This window comes from Pocillopora verrucosa, chromosome 5, assembly GCF_036669915.1.
Source record: "Pocillopora verrucosa isolate sample1 chromosome 5, ASM3666991v2, whole genome shotgun sequence".
Lineage (NCBI taxonomy): Eukaryota > Metazoa > Cnidaria > Anthozoa > Scleractinia > Pocilloporidae > Pocillopora > Pocillopora verrucosa.
The window spans coordinates 7,216,537-7,238,877 of record NC_089316.1 but is presented as its reverse complement, the minus strand read 5'-3'; the positions used below and the strand labels follow the sequence as shown (position 1 = coordinate 7,238,877).

Genomic DNA, 22,341 nt, shown 5'->3' with positions numbered 1-22,341 from the left:
CTGAGATCAGGAGCCTGAACTGCATATTTTGTGTTTTTCAACTCGGCAATTGGACAGTGTAACAGTACAGTGAAAGGGACAGTTTACAGGTCATGCCTTGGTAAGTGGACAGAACCCGACGTCTGTGCGCGCCGCATTTCGCCGAGTTAATTATTTTTTGTTGTTGTTTTCCTTCGAGGGTGAGTGCGAAGAACGCAAAAAATTCCATGATTCGTCAAACAGTGCACTTCATTATTTATGTTTTCACTGCGACACAAATTTTGAGTCGACAACCAATATTTAGTACAATGGATTAATCAATACAAACTGACCTGTTTATATAACAGAGTGATTTAGCAGGGTTCAGTGTAGACTCAATGAGGTACGTTGTTGATTCAATAACTTGCGCATGTTTAAATTTCTTTGATTTCAAATGCATGGGATGTTTTACGTTTTGTTATGTAGGAGTCCTCATTCGTTGTTCTCAAACAAATAAGAAGGAATTTTATCCTCTAAATTTCAATGTGCAACAACTTAGGTTTAATTATCTCATCATAAAAATCAATGGAGTGTATTTTAGATATACATACTTCAAGTACTAAGATATTTGAATAGCAACTTCAAATTCCAAACAATTTGGTTTTTCAATCGCATTGTATTTAGGCCCGTTAATCCTCTCTCCATGCCACCTGCGCTGTACCATCCGGATTGGTAAAATTTCCTCATTTATATTTCAATGAGATGTAATTGCCTCTTCCCCACACTTCCCCACCCTTCCGCCCCTTCATTAACTGTATATCAGAGCTGTAACAATTACACGCCGGCAGTGACTAAAATACACAGCGTGATATTCTTATTTATTTATTTATTAATTTAGTTATTTGTTTTTGAGGGTGATTAATGACATTTATATTAAATATTTAGTTGTAAGAATTCTGTAGCAAAAAAACCGTAGAGATTAACAATGTTGTGTAACTTGTGGTGGATATTAAATTAACTTGTATATCAGTTTTCTTCTTTACTTTACTTTATTATTAGAAAATTTTCGCGATTTATTACTGAGCAATTGATACGTAAAGTTAAAACCAGTCATGATCGACCTGGTTTCCTTGCACATGGCTGTGGTGCCACGCATCTACCTGGACTTTACCCTATTGCTGTTACTGGTATTTTTCACTCTCAGATTTTATGTTTTGTTGAAGAGCTGCTACATTTGCTTTGGTGTTCAATCACATCATGGTTTATATAAAGTATATGTATAGTATTAGTTAGGAGCAGTAAATTTTAATTCTCGTCAAATAGTTAGTCTAAATTCACCAGGCACCTTCACGAAATCTATAAAGTTGATCATCAGAATTACTCAACCTCTATCAGTTTCCTTTGATTAGCCCATCTATGGTTTAACCATATTCTGATACATTTTTTAAGTTTGTACAGAAACTAGCCGATGTTTTGTCTCAGTAGCTGGATCTGTCTTCAACTTTCTTCCAGCTAATAGTCAATTAACTTTAGTCAACTTCAGTTATTTTCAATCTTTTCCAACGTATTACCCTTATCATACTTTTTGGTCGTCGCTAAATAAAGACCACAACTAATCATGGTCAATAATCATTGAGGTACAGTAGGAAATACAAGGTAAATAAGTTGCATCCTGCACTGTTGCTTTCTGAATATTTTAAAGTAACTTTTCTTCATTTCTTGCCAGTCATCATTTGAAATGATGTTCGTTTCTGTGAAGGAGTACACCGATTCAGATTCTCCCTCCTGCCCTTTTTATGTCAAATGAATTTTTCTTCTTTTTGTTTTCGTCCTTAATTCTGTTAGCAACCAAGTTGTGATTATTGTGAAAGAGATTTTTTCATGTTAAATTCACAGCACTTATGATTGCACAATTTAATATGATGTCACCAGCTTAAAAAATCTATTTAAGTAATTGCTGATTATGTTAAAAATGGAAAGTGTAAAATCCTAGAAGTACATGTACCTGAGGATTGATGTATAAATGTTCCTATTTCGTTAAGTTTTTTTCTTCGCGTTCAGTCTGTAGTACAGTACCGTGAATAACAATTAAGTAACGGAAAAAATTTGTAGATAAAGTAGGATCCGCAGTTTATTACAGAAATTGTGTTCCTTTTTTTACAACCGCCGACTTTATTGCTAAAGCAGACCGTCTTGGAAACTTCATCCTCTTCCACTGTAGGATGAGTACCATCCAACCAGACTGACTTGTCTGTACCACATCTGAAAGCTGGAACACGGCTTGTGGGCATTTTAGTTCCTGCAGGTTTTACAAAACGATACCACCCTTCACGGAGTTGGTCATCACAACCCTCTTGACCGGGGGGTGTTGTAAGGCTGCTTTTTCTATCGGCATCACTCAGATTGTTATATTTGTAACATGCGTCAGCTGCGAAGTTGAAAGATGTTTGGTCAAAGTTTCCTTAATACCTTATAATTATAGCTGTTTACCAACTGATAATTAAGCACTAGGCAAGAGGATAAGTTTTCCGTTTTGTGAACTACGGAATCTGAATCGGAGTCTCCTCTTTCTCAAACAGCACGTCTTATCAAAAGATAGCTCTTGGCAAATTATGGGTATGGCTTGGAAATTTAGTCTTATCAACTAGGTTGGTAGTGAAAATTGGCCACCGTAAAGAGTTTCATAACTGACGTTTCGAGCGTTAGCCCTTCGTCCGAGCGATTGACAAATTTCAGCTTTAAACTCTTTACGGTGACCAATTAAAACTATCAGCTCAAATGATAATACTAAATTATCCTTTTTTTTTGCTCCCACCGTTTCACCACAGTTTCTTTAAAAACTTACTCCCTTTATTCATAGGGATATAGCTCGCATAATTAACGTATGACAAATCAACGATATGGCCGACAATGGCCACTTAGCAGCAGCAATTTAATTAAGTCTTTCCAGCAAGTGCCTTAAAAATTTAAAATTGATAGCAGAAACCAACCGCACCTTTACAGTTAAAGCCATTCCCAGTGTACTCAGGATAACAGGAACAGTTATATGAGCCCTGAGTATTAATGCAAGACGCTTTCCGATGGCATTCGTTCATTTTAATTGTGTGAGCCTCACTACATTCGTCAATGTCTGAAAGAGAACATGCGATTTGCGTCAAGATCAAAACAAAAAGAATATCAACACAGGATACAGAAAAGTAAATGTTACAGAGTCTTTTGACAGCAATATAAATAATGAAAATACTATCAACCATCCTTTAAAAGAATTCATAAATACATTCGGCGTGAAGAAATCAATGGTCGGCCATATAAAGCGAATTATGAAGGATCTTAATTTCTCGCAATGCCTATATTGCTGTTCTGTTGAAGTTAGACCTTTTCTAGGCGGTGTGGGTAGAACCCTTCCAATGCTTGAAGAAACATATCAAATTTACCTGTGCAATTATGTCCATTTCCAGTATATCCAGAGTGACATTGGCACTCATGTGATCCAATGGTGTTTGTACAGTTTGCACTTTCGTGACAAGAGTGGTTTCCATTGCATTCGTCAATATCTAAGGAATTACAGGAAAAAAAATAGTATCACGATTATGCAAAATTCACCGTGCCTGTGCCATTACAGTTTTGAAGACGACTGTTGAGATTCCTTTGCTGAATTGCGATAACGCGGGATCGTCGCATAAAAAGAAGCAAGTTATCTACTTCATGTGAAAAGTTATCACCTATTTATTTTGTGTCGGGTAACTGCCTCGCCTATTTCGAAAAAAAATACATGGCTTACCAAGTCATCAAAAAAAAACCACCAACAGCAACAACAAACAAACAATGAAACACAGTCACGATACTAGTCAACAAAAATCTGTCGACTGTACCTGTACAATTATGTCCATCTCCGATATATCCAGGTTTGCATGTACAGACGTATGATCCGTATGTGTTATTACACGCAGCGTTTATGTGACATTTGTGAGTTGTTTTGCATTCATCAGTATCTGTCATACAATTAGAAAGGAAAAGAGGGAAAAGGTTAAAAATATATCAGCTAAACACATAAGCATTTTGGCCTCCATCAAAGCACAGTATGAGCTTTGAAATTTGCAAAAACACCTCAATTTATTCGTAGCTTCTTGGCGCTATGTGATTTTCTTCAGTTAGCTATTATTTCTGAACTTACTTTGAAATTATTATACCAGGATATTGTTACTATATTAAGCGGCATGTATTTTTGAAAAGGAAAATAACAAGCACCCGAACGAACTAAAACACATGGTCAACAACGTAAAATAAAGCACAATTTAAAATAAGACAACGCCATTTTCACATCACACCACTTTAACCAACTAAACGAGAGTGGTCATACGCGCATTGAGAATCAGAGGAAATTTCATAAATCAATTCAAACATTAACTTAAACATACCATTTTCACAACGTTCTCCATTGAATCCTGGAGCACACAAACATCGATATCCCTTAAGCGTAAATCCAGACTGGCAAGTTGCGTTATTTTGGCACGGTGAATTCTTATCACAAGCGCTCTGTGGAAATTTTAATACAGAAAAAAAGATCGACGGATTAAATGAGTGGAACATTAAATAGTGCTCGAAAATTTGTACACTTTTTAAATTATTGCTTATATACCATTCCAAGAAGACAAATCCCAAATGTAGGCTTACCTTCGAGCCACGATAGTAAAAATTGGCATCAGTTGTCAACTCTCTGTCATATTTTAGATGAGTGACGTTATTAAGTTCACAGATGTGACCTCTTTTATCGCTTTCTGGATCTTTTTTGTAGTTAAGACTAACACAGGCGTCGTTTAGGTAGCACAAAAGCTCGCAGTTATCCAAGTTCTTGACGCGTTTCTCTTCAACGTTATGGTTTACCAAACGTCTTTCAGCAAAGAAGTAGTAGTCCGGAAACACCATTACGCGCTCTCGCTCTAAAATAAACCAATTGAAATATTATCAGAAGGCATGCTTTCCGTCGCAAAAAAATAAAATTTCGCGCAGAAAGTTCTAAGAACAAATCTCTAAGCAAAGATTCTCGGATCTCAGCAAACTATAGTGGCAAATACGTCGAGAACGTAAACCAAACAAAGCATTTGATGAGAAGATCGATGACCGTGTCTTAAACCTTTGTAAATTGCTTCTTAAAAACTTTGACCAGGAGTTGTCTTCACGGACATTTTTTTTTTTTTAATTTTTTTTTTTAATATAAACAGGCGCCTGACTATTGAGTGCTTTTTAAAGGAATTTTTAACTGAAGAGGTCCCTGTGGCTCTCTCCTTCGATTAGTTATCGTGATAAGAGGAAATTTATGCAAATTACAAAATGGTTAAAAACTAATGAATGGGCTACCCCATGTTTATAAACAAAATTTAAAAACTAGAAAACGTGGTCTATTCCAAATGCCAGCATTGTTCTTCTATAAAAATAACTTCTCTTAAGTCGGCTAAGAGTGACCAATTTTTCTTCCATGCAAATTATCGAATTCGCGTCTGCTCAACAACAACGAAATGTTTTTGATAGAATCGATTACCCGTCCATGTAAATATGAGCAGAGCGTTAGGACTGAAGTGGTTTTGAATGAAGCAATTCGTCATCGTAGCAGTTCTTAATTTTTTTGCAACAACTGCAAATTTCCGATATGGTCCATCATAATAACACGCCTTTGTTAAATACTATTAATATCCATAAAAGAAGTTTTCAAGACTGAGTTCTTTCCTTTAAAAATCATGTTTCAGTGTTGAGTTCAGGTTTTTAGTTTTGTCATAACGAAACGTTGCAAGCTCAGTGCATCAACTGTTGTGAATCAGCGAAATAGAAAAAAGAGTGATGGACGATACGATAACAAGGGCTGAAGTATGAATATAGGGATAGAAAATGATTCGCATTTTGCAACTCACCTTTACCAAACGCCAAGTAAGTCATTGATGAAGTCCAGACTGCGAATGTTAGAAACGCTGAAACTTCCATGCTTGTCCAAACTTCCAAACTTGTCTTTCAAGACAACGGAGCTCAATATTGATGCTTTCAGTATGCCACAAACTTCGAGTCGACCACCTGCATTCAATAGTGGATTAACTAATAGAAACCGCCCATTTGTTTTAAAAACTGGGAGGTTAACAAAGTGAATAACTGTCAGTCCTGACTCTGCAAAGTCATTGATGCAAATAACATACGTGGGCACGCGTTTTAAAGTCTGCGAATGAACACATTTTCAGTGTCTTCCTTTATGCTAGATAGAAACACTTTGGTTTTTGAGGAGCTTCAGTTCTATCGGTGTTCATAAACAGATTAGACTCAGGGATTTTGAAACACAGCTTTCCATAACATTAACTTTAATTGCTTTATAACTAGGGTCAGTGGAGTGTGGTTCAGACAATAACATTACAAACATATTCTTGGGAACATTAGGTGAAAATACCCCTATAATGTAATCACATAAAAAGCCAAGTTTCCTCGAGTTTCTGCGAAGCAACACCTTAAATTTTTTAAGATCGATTCATAAATTCCTTTTTCTTTTTTTTTTTTTTTTTTTTTTTTCATTTTCAGGGAATAATCCTTACAAGATTGATTGAAGCGTCGATGACTGACGGAAAGAAAATTCTCACAAAAATATGATGATCAAAAAATAGATCTTATGTACTGACAGTCCCGCTCACGATACCTTGGGGGGTAATCGGTGTGTAAGACCAGACATATTGGCGTAAACTTATCCGACGAGAAAGACGTTAGCCCTACACTCGCACAGTTCGCTATCATTTTCCAAAAACATGAATTCTTAATTTGAACTATATCTTGAAATAAGTCAGAAATAATAAAGTAAGCCACGTTCTTTGATGGATTGCGAGTCTCTTGTTTTAATTGGACGAAATGAATGTGACAAACTCTTCTTGAGTTTCGAATATTGTGTTTGTAGTTGTTAAGCTGCACAACCTATAGCACTACATCGAGCAAAATATTTTTTCGTCCGGCCCTCCTACTGACTCAAAATAATGTAGGAACGCAATCATTTAACCATGATTTTCCTATTTGAAGTCTTAGGTAATTAGTCATTTTATCTTCCCTCGCATTTTTTAACGTCAAAATCAATTAATGATGAGTTCTAGTAAACTCTTTAGTTTGAACAAACAGAAAATGTCCCGTAAATGGGAGATCTTAGACCACTGAAATTCCATAGATTTTCCAAACAACGTACGACCTACGTCTCGATACACCAGGATTGCATAAAGAGTGTCGAGGCAGAATCCCTCAGACACCTCACAATAATGAAGCACGATCCATTGTAGACAGCTGCTGTACTAAATCCAGAGCCTTAGTGAGACGACGCTCTTAATGTTTTCTTAAACGCCACCTTCATCTCAAGGATAATAGCAAATTGATATTTGGAAAAGGTGTGCCGTAATTTAAGATTGGATTGAGCAAAAATGTCCAATATCGGATCTGACTTCCAAAGCCTTCATTGGAATAACTTTTTAAGTTATAAAACATTTTCAGATTTTCTTCGGTAAGATAAAATTGTTTTAGACTTAACCTAATGAGACCTGTGAGCCAACACTTAGTTCCCGACTCATTTTCCTGATTGAGAGCCATGTAAATCAACTGCCATATTTTTCAAGGTTCGTCTAATTCAAAATCATCACTTCTGCCATAATATGAACGGAATTCAAACGAGCTGCATATCAGTCTAAGTTGGGGAGAGAAAATCTTTATAAGTACAGAAAAAACCGCCATAGTTTTTGACAAGTTGGATATTTCAAATGAAGAACAATTTTGTCATCAATTTCTTTTTACTGTAAACTGAACCCAAACAAGGGGCTTCGTCACCGCATTAAATCCTCTCTCATTGCTTTATGGAATTTCCTATCGCTTGCAGTTTCACAATTTCTGACGAACTTGGAACCGCCGGCACTGACTTTTTACAATTTAGCACTTTTCTATATTTACGGTAACGATGGAACTTGCAGTGAGATTAATTTTGGAAAAACAAAAAATTTGAAAATTGCACGAAGCTTTTGTGCAAAAGTTTTTTTAAGGATCATCTCAATCAAGCTATTTGTTATTTGGCAGGTTTAAAAACCTACACTTCAAAATTTAATTCTTGGGCTATTTTTTTCAATTCCACAAAATGGCTAAAAGTTTATGAGACCGGCTACCCTATTTTTGTAAACACTATCTTAAAACCAGAAAGAGTAGTTTGTTCCAAATGCTTGCTTTGCTCGTCTATAAAAATGACTTCGCTTTAGTTGGCTTAGAGCGGCCAATTTTTCCTCTTTGCAAATTATCGAATTCCCGTCTGCGAAACAACAACGAAATATATTTGATAGAATTGATTACCCGTCCATGAAAGTATGAGCTGAGCGTTAGGATTGAAGTGGTTTGGAATGAAGCAAGTCTTCACCAAAGCAGTTCTTAGTTTATTTTGTAACAACATAATTCCGCAAATTTCCGATATGGCTCATTATAATAACACACGCTTGCTAAATACCATTAATGTCTACAAAACAAGTTTACAAGACTAAGGTTCCTTCCCTTAAAAATTATGTTTGTTGAGTTCAGGATTTTAGTTTTGTCAAAGTGACTAGTTATAAGCTCAGAGCATCAACTGTTGTGAATCACCAAAATAAAATTAAAGAGTGAATAATAAAGAGCGCGTTCTTTGATGGATTGTGAGTCCCTTGTTCTAATTCGACAAAGTGAATAAGGGAGCTCCATTTTGAATTTCGAATATCGTGTTTGTAGTTGTTAAGCTGTACCACCCACTTCACTACATCGAACAAAATATATTATCGTTTTGCCCTCCTAATTATTCGAAATAATACAGGAACGCAAAAAACTAAAACAATTTTAAGTTCAAAGTGATTAGTCATTTTATCCTCACATTCATTAACGTCAAAATTAATAAATGATGAGTTCTAAAAAGCTCTTTAGATTGAACAAACAGAAAATCTCCCGTAAAAGCCTGATCTTAAACTACAGAAATTCAATAAATTTGCCGAGAACCTTACGACCTATGTCTCGATGCATCAGGATTGCATAAAGACTGTCGATGGCTCATTATAATAACACACCAGAAAAACAGAAACACCACCACCTGCATTCAATAATGGGTTAAGTAATCGCTAGCGACCCTTTTTTATTGAATATGGGATGTTAATAACGATAAAAGCAGTCAGTCCAGAAGCAAATAAAATACGTGGGCACGCGTTTGGGATATATGGAAAGACTTTGGATTTGGCGAGCTACGATTCTATCGGTGTTTACCTTCAGATTAGACTCAGAGATTTTGCCACACAAATTTCCATAACATTAACTTCAATTGCTCCATAACTTAAGTCAATAGAGTGCTTTTAAGGAAATAACATTATAAACATATTCCTGAGAACATTAGGTAAACATACTCCGTTACTGCAGTCACATAAGAAGTCAAGTGCTTTCGAGTTTCTGAGAAACAACACCTTCAAATTTACAAGATCGATCCATGGATTCAGCGTTTTTTTTTTTTATCATATTTCTTTCTTTTTTCTTTTTTTTATTACTATCATGGGAAAACACCTCATAAAACTGACAGAAGCGTCAAAAATTGACAAAAAGCAATAATCACAAAACATGGCAATAAAAATATAAAAATCTTATGTACCGACATTCCCGCTCACGAAATCATACGGATAATGGTAATCGGTGTGTAGGACCAGACAAGTTGGCGTAACCTTATCTACCAAAAAAAGGCATTAGCCCTGCATTTACACAGTTTACTTCTTAATTTTGACTATATCTTGAAATAGATCAGAAATTATAAAATTAGTCACGTTTTTTAATGGATTGCGATACCACCCACTTCACTACATCGAGCAAAACATTTTCTTGTTTGAACCTTCTACTTACTCTAAGCAATACAGGAACGCAACAAGTTAAAGATGGTTTTCCTATTTGAAGTCCTCAGTAATTAGTCATTTTTTCTTCTATCACTTTCATTAACGTCAAGATTAATCAATGTTGAGTTCTAATAAGCTCCTTAACAACATGAACCATTAGGCTCGGGGGATTGGGTAACCACCCCCTACGTTACCGACATAAAATAAATTGTATTGAATTGTATTGTATTGTAGCTTGAAGAAACAGAAAATCTCCCCTAAAACTACTGAGATTCCATAAATTTACCGTGCAACTTACAACCAATGTCTCGATAAATCAAGATTGCATAAAGAGTGCCAAGGCAGAACCCCTCAGATATCTCATAATGATTGAGCATAATCCAGTGTAGACAGCTGCTATACTTAATCCAGAGCTTTGATGAGACGATGCTCTGAATGTCGTTTTAAGCGTCTCCTCCATCTCAAGGATAATAGCAAATTGATATTTGGAAAAGGTGTGCCGTAATTTATGATTTGATTCAGCCAAACTATTCGGTATCGGATCTGGCCTCCAAGGCCTTCATTGAACACCTTCTAAATTATAAAACATTTTCAGGTTTTCCTTCGTTAGATAAAACTGCTGCAGACTTAACGGGACCTGTGAGCCAACAATTAGTTCCCGACTCATTTTTCTGATTAGAAGACATGAAAACCAACTTCCATATTTTTCAAGTTTCTTCTATTTCAAATTCATCAATTTTTGGGGATAAGACAAAACCATTTTTGAAAGGAAATCTTCATGAGAGAAGAGAGAAAAAACATCCATAGTTTTTGACAAGTTGGATATTTCAAATGAAGAAGATTTTTGTCATCAACTCTATATTTTACTGTAATTTGAACCCAAACAGCGGGCTTCGTCACAGCATTAAATCCTCTCTCATCGCTCTTTGGAATTTCCTGTCGTTTCCAGTTTCACAATTTGTGGGACCGGGACCGCCAGCACTGACCTTTTATAATTTAGCACTTTTCTATATTTACGGTAACGATGGAACTACAATTTCGAAAAGGGGTGTGATTATAAACTTAAAGAAATATCACTGAGAAAAGGTTCAAAAAGGAATCCCGTTGTAGGAAACTAAAAATTAAGGATAATGATCCTGTTTATTTCAAATAGCTGAAGATGTTTTCTCGCCAAATGTTTTTTATACCCACATTTGGAAGCTCGATAAATTTCATTTTCGCTTGATTTCAAGTACACAGAAATAGAGGAGTCAAGAGTGGATATTAAATTTATATCATGGAATGAAAGCCAAACTCAAGTTATCCATGCATTAAGTATGATCATTTCTTACCTTCAAAGATCCAACGGTCTTTGGTGCCCAACTTTAGTGCTATTGAGCCAAATGCGTATTCTTTTATCGCTGTCTGTAGCTATGGTTACGATAGAAACTGTTGGTTTCAAGCCAAGAGGATCATTTATATTAGAAATGAACTTCCCTCTTCCTGTTTAAGCTCTTTGCACAAAAAGCTAAATTGGTTAAATATTACCAGGTGAAAAATTTAACCTAATGCAACGGATTGACTTGGAGTAATGCTTCTTGGACTATGAATTGTTATTATTAATTCCTTGAAAGTGTCCCTTGTGGTCAGGTGCCAAAGGTGTTATGATTCTATAATTACTGACCCCCGTAAAATCTTATTGTGCTCCCTCTGCATTAAATTAGCGCCGGATTTCAGTCCAAGAAGGTTATAAGGTCTCCAGTACGGTCCAAGTTTCTAAGGAAAATGAGGGCGAGATTTTAGATATTAACCACCTGAATGATTAAATGCACGAAATGACATATATATATGACAAAGTCAAGCTCCAGTTTCAATAAACATGTGCTTGACTATTAAGTGTTTATTAAAAGAATATAAAGCTGAAGAAGTTCCCTATAGCCTTTTTTTTCGAACGGTTATCGTAAAAAGAGGAAATTCATGTGAATTGAAGCCGAAAAAAAAACATCCTTGTCTTGCGTCAATGAGCAGATTTATACCAGTTTTCGAAAGCTTTCTAAACGTACAAATCTAGAATGACATTTTTAAATTTTTAATTTTGCTAGTCAACGTAGGTTGTTAGAATCGCTTAGATATGGTGAATATAATCAACTAACATAATAGCACAACCTTGCTAAATACCATTAATGTCTGCAAACCAAGTTGACAAAACTACGGTTCCTTCCTTTAAAAATCATGTTTAATGAGTTCAGGATTTAAGTTTTGTCATAACGACCCGTTATAAGCTTAGTGCATCAACTGTTGTGAATCAGCAAAATAAAAATAAAGAGTGATGGGAAATAACACGGGCTGAAATAAATTAGTTTTAAACAGAAATAACACCACCCGCATTCAATAATGGATTAAGTGATAGGAGCCGACCTTTTTGCCTTGAAAATGGGATATTAACAAAGTAAATAACAGTCGGTTCAGTGCCATTGAAATGATTGAAGCAAATAAAATACGTGGGCACGCGTTTTAATTTATGCTTATAAACGCATTTGTGATGTTTTCTGTTTTGCTTTATGGGAAGACTTTGGATTTGGCGAACTACGATTCTTTTGGTGTTAACCTACTGATTATACTCAGGGGTTTTGCCACCTAAATTGCTATAACATTCAATTGCTTCATAAATACATTCAGTGGAGTGCGTTTAAGACAGTAACATCATAAACATATTCTTGAGAATATTGGGTGAACATACTCCGATAATGCAATCAAAAGTCAAGTTCCCTCGAGAACTACACTTTCCAATTTACAAGATCGATCCATAGATTCAGCGTTTTTTTAAAATTTATTTTATTTTGTGTTATTTTTTGTTTCATTATCAAGGGGAAACACCTTATAAAATCGACCGAAGCGTGAATAATCGACAAAAAGCAATACTCGCAAAACATGGTAAAAAAAATAGATCCGGCTTATGTACCGATATTCCCGCTCACGCAATCATACGGATAATGGCGACCTATGTCTCGATACATTAGGATTGCATAAAAAGTGTCGAGGCAGAACCTATCAGATATCTTATAATGATTGAGCATGATCCAGTGTAGATAGCTGCTATACTTAATCCAGGGCCTTAATGAGACGAAATTCTTAATGTTGTTAATCGCAACCTTGCTCTTAAGGATGATTTGAAATTGATATTTAGAAAGGGTGTTCCGTAATTTAAAATTGGGTTCAGCCGAACCATGCATTATAGTATTTGGCTTCTGAGGCGTTCATTGGAATATCTTATAAATTATAAAAAAATTGTCAGGTTTCCTTCATTAGATAAAATTTCTGCAGACTTAAGGTAAATGAGACCTGCAAGTCAACATTTAGTTCCCGACTCATTCTCCTATTGGGAGCCTTGCAAATTAACTTCCATATTTTTCAAGGTTCGTCTATTTCAAATCATCACTTCAGTGATAATATGAACGGGATTCAAACGAGCTGCATATCAGTTTAAGTTGGGCACAGGACAAAACAATTTGTGAAAGGAAATCTTTATAAGTACAGAAAAAAAAAACCCATAATTTTTGGGAAGTTGTATGTTTGAAATGAAGTAGATTTTTGCCATCAACTCTATTTTCCTTTACCGCAAATTGAACCCAAACAGCGGGCTTTGTCACTGTTTTAAATCCTCTGTCATCGCTTTATGAAATTTCCCGTCGTTTCGAGTTTCACAATTTGTGACGGGCTTGGAACCGCCAGCACTGACTTTTTATAATTTGGCACTTTTCTCTATTTATGTTAACGATGGAACTACAATTTCGAGAAGTAGTGTCATTATAAACATAAAACAAATATCGCTGAGAAAAGGTTCAAGAAGTAAACACGTTGTAGAAAACTAATAATTAAGGATAATGATCTTGTTTATTTCAAATAGCTGAAGCTGTTTTTTCGCCAAAAGTTTGTTATACCCACATTTGGAAGCTCGGTAAATTTCATTTTCGTTTTATTTCAGCAACACAGAAATAGAGGAGTGAAGGGTAGATATCCCATTTATATCATGGAATGAAAGTCAAACTCAAGTTATCCATGCATTAAATATGATAATTTCTTACCTTCAAAGATCCAACATTCTTTGGTGCCCAACTTTACTGTTATTGAGCCAAACGTGTTTTCATTTATTCCTTTCTGGAAGCAATGGTTACGATAGAAACTGTTGGTTTCAAGTCAAGATGATCATTAATATAAGAAATGAACTTCCCTCTTCCTGTTTGGGCTCTGTGCACCAAAAGCTAAATTGGTAAAATAATACCAGGTGAAAAATTTAACCTAACACAACGGATTGACTGGAGCCTTGCGTCTTGGACTATAAATTGTTATTATTAATTCATTGATGGTCAGGTGCTAAAGGCGTTATAATTATATAATGACTGACCCCCGTAAAATCCTATTGTGCTCCCTCTGCATTATATTAGCGATTTCAGTCAAAGAAGGTAATTAGGTCTCCAGTACGGACCAAGTTTCTAAGGAAAAGGAGGGCGAGATACTAGGGTATCCTTCAAAGAAGATCATCCCTGGTCAAAGTTTTTGAGATATTAAGCACCTGAATAATCGAATGCACGGAGTTACACATATATGATAAAGTCAAGCACCAGTTTCAATACACATGTGCTTGACTATTGAGTGTTTATTAAAGGAATGTATAACTGAAGAGGTTCCCTGTGGCGTTTTTCTTCAACGGTTATCGTAAACAGAGGAAATTCATGTGAATTAAAGCCGAAAAAAAAACGTTCTTGTATCGCGTCAAAGAGCAGATTTAGATCAGTTTTCGATAGTTTTCTAAACGTACAAATCTAGGATGACTTATTTAATTTTTTACTTTTGGTAGCCAACGTAGGTTGTTAGAATTGCTTAACTATGGTGAATATAATTAACTATTTATTTCCGTCGTTTGTTTTCTTAAAACAACTCATTTATCTGTTCTGTTTTGATCCTTAATATTCTTTTTTCTCATTTCGAAAAAAATTCTACCTGAATAATTTTTCTGTTGTTGAAAACTATTGATCACAGGAACAGCGTTTTAAAAACACTAAATAATATATACTTAAACAGACTTAAGTTCAGGGATCCTTGCTGTGAGATTAATTTTGGAAGAACCAAAAATTTGAAAATTGCACGAAGCTTCTGCGCAATGTTTTTGTCAAGGATAATCTCAATCAAGCTTTTTGTTGTTTGGCAAGTTTTAAAGCCTCCACTTCAAAAAGTAATACTTAAAAGGTTTTTTCAATTTCACAAAATGGTCAATAGCTTACGAGACAAGCAACCCCATATTCATAAACAAATTTTTGAAACAAGAGAACGTGGCCTATTCCAAATGCCAGCCTTGTAAAAATTACTTCGCTTAAGTTGGCCAAGAACTACCAATTTTTCTTCCATGCAAATTATCGAAGTCCCGTCTGCTAAACAACATCAAAATGTTTTTGATAGAATCGACTACCCGTCGATCCATAGATTTAGCGTTTCTCTTTTTTTTCCTTTTCTTGTTTTTTCTATTTTCAGGGGGAAAGCTCTTACAAGGTTGATCGAAGCGTCAATAATTGACGAAAAGCAATTCACACTAAATATGGAAATTAAAATAGATCTTATGTAGTGAGAGTCCCGCTCACGAAATACTACTGTTAATGGTAAGCAGTGTGAAGGACCAGACAGGTCGGCGTTAAATTATCATTTCGTTTGCAGTTTCACAATTATGACGAGCTTGGAATCGACAACACCGACTTTTTCATAATTTGGCCTTTTCCTCTTTTTACGGTAATGATGGAAATACAATTTCTTCAAGGGGTATAATTATAAACTTAGAGAAATATCACTGAGGAAAGGTTTCAGAAGTAAACCCTTTATAGGAAGCTAGTAACTAAGGATAATGAAGTTGTTTATTTCTAGGAGCTGAAGCTGTTTTCTCGTCTGATGTTTTCTTAACTCATATTTGGAACCCCAGTAATATATATTTTTTCGTTTTCTTTTTTTTGTCTTTCAACTACACAGAAATAGAGGAGTTAAGGGTGGATTCCAAATCTTATCATGGAATGAAAGTCAAACGTACGTTATTCATGCATTCAGAACATTATTACTTAATCGATTACAGTATATATATCTATAGTTAAATTATGTTAATGGACTGGAAAGACAGAAATTTTTTTTTCTGTCATCCATAATTTTCTAAAACATGCTTGTTTTCCTTGTATGAGTTTTCATCTTATTTTCTACCATCATTTTATACAATAATACAAGTGGAAAGACTGGAACGACTACCCATTCCCTAGACATACCGGTAACGTCGTTTTCGTTCATGCAGCGTCTAAAGTCTAATCAAACAGGTGCTATCAAACAATATTGCGTGATGTCTTTTAGTTAAACATGAGTTTTCACTGAGACATACACCCTGGGGTTGTTTAGTGCGATAGAAAATGGATCTCTCTGCGTCTCTGAGATAATTTGCAACTCCTGCAGTCTCGACCACTCAACAAAGAAAGTTTTTTCGATCGAGAGTTAAGAACTTTATTCCTCTATCATTTATTCTACAAAAATGCATTTTAATTACCTAAACTATCAAAAAAACTATCGAAAAAGTAAGGCAGGAGGCCGATCAAAATTTCCTCGATTAACCAACCGGAAATTTTAAAGAATTGACCAAATAATGATGAATTTCACTCTTGAGAACTGTAAAAAATATAAATAAAAAACAATTTCAAACTTTGCCATGAGCATGTTTGGCAATGATAATAGAATATGTTGGGTTATTTTTCACTTCGTCAAAATACTCCATTCATAGCTGTTCTCTTCCTTCACGCAAAATTTTAGCATAAGTTGTTTTTGCTGTGGCAAATATTAGTGCCGTTTTAATTTGGCTGTCGATTTCAAATAATCAAAATGTATTCTTAGTACCATGTTCGGTTCTAGCAAATTTCAAGATTTTAGGCTTTGTTTTCGTGTTACCCATTACGACTCCAGCCCGGATTATTTGTGACTCACTAAAATGGGTGACACCGCTTGATTTTTTACCTCGAAGGCTCGGTTTATTCCTTTGGGCATTGCTTTCGGTGGCTGCCGAAAACGTGTGGAATGATTTCGGTTTTATTCGTTTCGAAAAAGGTGAGATATTTTGGAAGAAGACCAAAGGAACTGCGGAAGGTACTTCAAAAGACTTGGACAATAGTGTAATTGAGCTACCTTGCGCGAACAGACTTGTGATCTTGTATCCTTTTGTTTACATTGTCTTGAGATGAATGAACTCGAGATCGATAAACTGCAATCATTTGAATGGATTTAGTTTCTATTCACGGTGTATTTTTAGCCTTAATGTGTTTTTAGGATTAAAGAGTGTTCGATTGATTGTTCAATCCAGGGGAAATAAGTTTCTATTCGCGTAATCGTAGGTTATCAGAATGCTTGACGGACAAATAGTACCCAATTGCCCATTACCTCGATTGTTTAGACGATAGCTGATAAACTATATTGAATTCGTGAAAAGATTCGTAAATTCCACTTACCGTGTCTTTCTAGTATGTGATCGAGATCTTTGAATCCTCTTTGCTTTACATGGACTTTGACTCCTAGTGCGAGCAGAAATGATTCGTCGATCACGAAGTATTTACTGCCACCTTTCAAGATCGGCTTGAAACTTTTTGGTCAGTTAATTTCTCCATCAGAAGATTCATCCATTGTCAAACTCAACACCCTGATTTTGCAACATAACTAGCCACAAGAAATTGTTGATCGGCAGATCGCCTCAGCTGAATTTTTTCTTTGCGGCGTGGAACGCGAACGGATGTTTACAAATTGTGAATGAACTATTGTCAAGAAGCAACCAATTGCGTGTCGTGTCTTGCTTGTTGTCAGCAGTCACGCAAGCCGACCACCAATCACGCGGCGTTCGCTGATCGATCGATCCACAAAGTCGACTGAATCAAGCAAAACAGAGGTAATGTTTATAACCAAAGAAACGAGAAGAGGAACAAAAGTAAAAAAAAGTCCCGAAATCGACTCTCAAGTCGCATTACAACACTTCAAGGGGGGTTTGTTTACGCGAGTGATTACGTGCATTGAAAACTCTACAACGTATTTTATTAATTTATTATACTCATTACTCGTACTTTTATTTTTTCCACTGGATAAAAATATCTTAGAAAGCAACAAAGCAAGTTCTCAATGATTTAAGAACCCTGTTTAAAATCTATATGGTATATTTATACCGCTTGTTCTCTTAACTTCACATCGCAAATACCGTACTATGTTAAAATACGCGAGCTCCGTTTGGGGGCGCGCGGCGCATGCGATGTTTACTTCTACTTGAAAAGACATGTAAGCTTATAAGTGCTTGGGTTTGATCCGAGGTTTTATAGAAATTTGCACCAGCTCTAAATTTTGTGGAAAATGTAGCAACACAGATCTTACGGCGAGTGCCAACCTGTACCGCCCGAACCTCACCACCGTGGACTATAGTCTTCTCCGAGTGCTAGAAAGCGTATCCATATTTGCACCTTCACTAAAGGCGCATTCCACAAGCCTGGGCTATCTAGGGGGTCTCAATGGGGTTAACTGTTAGCCATAACACGGCCAAAAAATTTAGCCGCTAGGCGTAAAAATTGACAAATTTTAACTGTTAGTCATAAAAAAAGTTAACCGTAAAAAGTATGTCTGGTGGAAACAATGGAAAGGAATTAACCGTTAGCCGTAAAACCCATTACCCCATAGAGACCCTCTACCTATGCTTTAATCGTTTATCTCCTCTTCGGTTAATTAATCTCGGTATGTAACTTAAGGTCTTCCTCAAATTCCCTGTCTAAATCTTCTTGGAGCACTTTTCTTTTGATTAATTTTTAGTTTTGATTTTGTTTTGGGCCATAAAATCAAAGAAATTTGCAACAAAAAGAATTGTTGTGAACCTGTTTAAGCTATCTGTTTTCTTACTCCGCCTCTGGACAATGGTTTAAAATAGGATTAAAACGTCAATTCTTTTTTTTTTCTTTTCTTTTTTTATAAATATTCTTAATAGCTGTTTTTCGAAATTGACGGCAGTGCGACTCAGTGGCCAGGGTGCGCTATACTTGTAATCTGTTGGTCCCGGGTTCAAACCCCCACCATGCTACTCTCTGGATTTTTCTTCGTTTGCCCAGTGTTCCACTGTGTGGCTTCACTATGTTTATAGCCAACCTCACTTATTTCCCCATCTCTTACAACGTACTACCCTTATTCATACAACATATTACCCTTATTAATATAAAGTATTACCCTTATCAGACACTTTGGTCGACTGATATGGTCAATAATTATGGCGTAAAAATGGACAACACTCTTTTTTCTTTCTTTTTTTAAAGTTATCAATAAATTCTACGATTCCTCAGCTTCTACGTTCGCTATGAATGATCAATTAAAAAGGTTCGAAGTAAAAACGAAGGAATGATGAGAAGCTAGCTTTGTTGGCTCAGTTGAGTTGCGGTCAGCTGAGCGTGTTGTTAGCAGAAAACGATCATATGTAAATTTCCTTCTGAGTTGAAAACAAACCTTTTGAAGGCGCTTCCTTGTTTACATGTTTTTATGATTGCGGCGTGATTGAAGGAAGTTTTGCGGACTAAAATATATTTGAGTGATTTATCCTTCCCGTAAGATACAATCGGTGGCTGGTTAAAGATATGTGAAAGTCTAAGCTGCTTCCTTACGTTTTCTGTTTTTTGGTTGTTTGTTTTTGTTTTTATATTCTTTATTTCATACTTTTCAGAGTATTTGCAACCGTTGTCACGATTGTTAAAGCAGACCGTCCTGTGAACTTCATCATCTTCCATTGTGGGATCAGTACCAACCAACCAGCCTGGTCAGTCCGTACCAGATCTGAAAGCTGGCACACGCGTTGTTAGCATTTTTGTTCCTGCAGCTTTAACAACAGGACAATACAACTCTAACAACGAAAACACTGTAAAAAGCACTGCTTTTTAATTGTCGTTTTGGCAAAAGTGGTGTTTAGAGAAGGGAATTGCCAAGGAAGACAAAATTACAAGCCGATCAAGCTTAACACTTTGCTCGAGCGATTCTACGCCGAAATTAAAAACAAACATGGTGAAACCTCGCAAACGACGCTTCCATTCCATCGCAAGTGATTCGGACACAGTGATTGCTGAATGATTAACCAATATTAGGGTCACAGGAATGAAGAAAATTATCACCAAGTTAGACACGCACTTGATTATGAAACAAATTTAATGGTTGATGAGAATTATCTAGCATTATGGGATTTGCCTCGCAAAAAAATGAGGATTACATACATTGCATTAAGAAATCCACACCGTGAAAAGATCAATAACTAAAGATCACGAATAATTTTCATCTGAGTGTTAAAGGTCATGCATCATTTCCATTCATTCCTATTTTCGATCTTCATTTCGCGATCTTAACTAAAGACTTCGCCATCCCTTGCTGCACAGGTGATATGCAAAGTTAAACCGAATCGCGACGGATATACGGGTCTTGAAGGCAATACACCCAACCGGTGGGTTATGCTCGAATTTTCCTTTTTTTTTTTTGCTGCTATTATAATTCTATTTCTGATTTCTTTGCCAAGCCGTTATGACCCTTGAACTTTGAAACAAAAACTTATGTTTGTGATTACTGCTGTGCTCAATCTTTTTTCTTATTTTATTGGTGAACTGGAATAAATATAGTTTAACCCTAATAAATATTGTGCACTCTAAAATTGCTAGAAAATGACTCAACTTTAAAACTCGTGTTTACGCAGACTAACTATGCTAGTACTTACACAACAACTCCATACGTATTCATATCGTTTAAAAGAAAATATTAGACTTAAAAACAGCGATACAACTACCAAAAGTACCATCTGATTCTCGAACTCAATCGAAGCAAAAATAATCATAAATGACGCTATACTGCGAGAATCACATGTCTGTTGACAGACACAAGCTGTATCGTGACTCTGTGACTGTAATCAGCTACTGCCATTACCTCAGATTCTGAATCAAGCCATAATTTTTTACCACTATTCTGGCATGGTTTTGAAAAGCATTCGAAAACCGGGCTGAATCATTTTTAACTATCTAACTTTTGGCCTTGTGTCTGGAAACTGGTGTGATTCTTTAAAATACGAGAATACGAAGATAAATTCGAATTATTAATCATTATCATGTGATTATCAGAAATTGGGGCTTTTTCGTCACTTTTAGTAAATTTCCCACTCTTACTACGTATTTCGAAGCGTGAACCACTTACGCAAGGCATGAGAGGAAATCCAACAGCTTCCACAGAAGTCCAAGAACACGTCAACATGAACGGCATGTACTACATCCTCCGCAAAAGGAGCTGCAGATGGTTTGGCCACGTGAAGAGAATAAACCTAGGCCGCATCCCCATAGATCTTCTGTATGGTGAGCTGGTAGAAGGCTCAAGACCCAAAGGGAGCTCAAATTTACGCTACAAAGACGTGTGAAAAAGAGACTTGAAAGCCTGCATTATCAACACAGACAATGGGTAGAAGATCTCTCAGCTTAGCACATCGCTGTCAAACATGGCGTTCTTAAATCAGAGAAGACGAGGACTGTACATCTCGCTGAATAGAGACTCAGGTGGATGGCATTTTTGTCAGCAACCTCAGCAAGCGTCTGTTCTCACATGCGACACCTGCAGCTGCGACTACTTACGCGTGTTGTATTCTACAGCCACTCGCGTAGATGCCCAAAAAACACGGTGGCACTATCCCATCGTCTTCTGAAGACGGACGGTCTCATGCTGAATAATGTTACTGTTTGTTTTGGATTTCACTACTGCAGATTTTCCCTTTTTTTTTTTTCTTTCTTCTTTTTCCCGTGTTTAATGTTGTCAGCCGTTAAGTATTTGTGTTTATAACGAATAAAATCTTTGTAATGTGCAATTCAAAGCGATCGATTTATAAATCCTCTCATAGTTGGTGAAACATATTGTTTCTCATTCAGTCAGTAGCAAAATAGCGCGACACACGACAAGGTGGCCGATAAAGTTTCTTGGGTATGGTTGGATCCATAGTTTTCCACGTAAATTTGTTTTGAGAATTTGCAAATGGTATTACAATTTTAGGAGGAGACCGTCCTGTAGGTATGAGTGAGATTCATAGGGGGGGACTGAAATTGTAGTGCATAAAACCAAGGATTGATTTGTAAATCCTGTTATTTCACGAAATTAATTATTTCACATTTAGTTTGTGCCACAGTAGCGCATATAACGGCCTGGAGGCTTAAAAAGTTTGTAGACATAGTATGATCCACAGTTCTTCACAAAAATTCCCTTTGTGTCTTTACAAGATGTAGGGGTATAAGAAAAGCAGACTGTCTTGGAAACTTCGCCATCTTCTACTGAAGGATGAGCACCATCCAACCAGCCTCAATAAACTGTACCACATCCGAATTGTGCCACATAGTTTGTTGGGGTTTTTATTCCTGCTTCTCCCACAAAACGATACCATCCCTTAGAAAATCGGTCGTCACAAAGCACTGGATAACTGGCTGTTACGTAA

The 22,341-nt window shown here is 36.2% G+C and overlaps 1 protein-coding gene across 1 annotated transcript in view; it reads right to left on the bottom strand.

Annotated features, from left to right (window-relative positions):
- LOC136280917 (fibrillin-1-like) overlaps positions 1-17,465 on the bottom strand; it is a 196,227-nt gene extending 178,762 nt beyond the window's left edge. The window contains exons 1-9 of the mRNA XM_066166748.1: positions 17,336-17,465; positions 13,901-13,973; positions 11,168-11,264; positions 5,865-6,021; positions 4,633-4,898; positions 4,377-4,494; positions 3,831-3,950; positions 3,393-3,512; positions 2,954-3,088 (exon numbers count right to left, since the gene is read on the bottom strand). Coding sequence (XP_066022845.1) covers positions 2,954-3,088; positions 3,393-3,512; positions 3,831-3,950; positions 4,377-4,494; positions 4,633-4,898; positions 5,865-5,934 — 829 coding nt within the window. The 5' untranslated portion in view covers positions 5,935-6,021; positions 11,168-11,264; positions 13,901-13,973; positions 17,336-17,465. The remainder of the gene's footprint in view (positions 1-2,953; positions 3,089-3,392; positions 3,513-3,830; positions 3,951-4,376; positions 4,495-4,632; positions 4,899-5,864; positions 6,022-11,167; positions 11,265-13,900; positions 13,974-17,335) is intronic.
- Between the last annotated feature and the right edge of the window lie 4,876 nt (positions 17,466-22,341).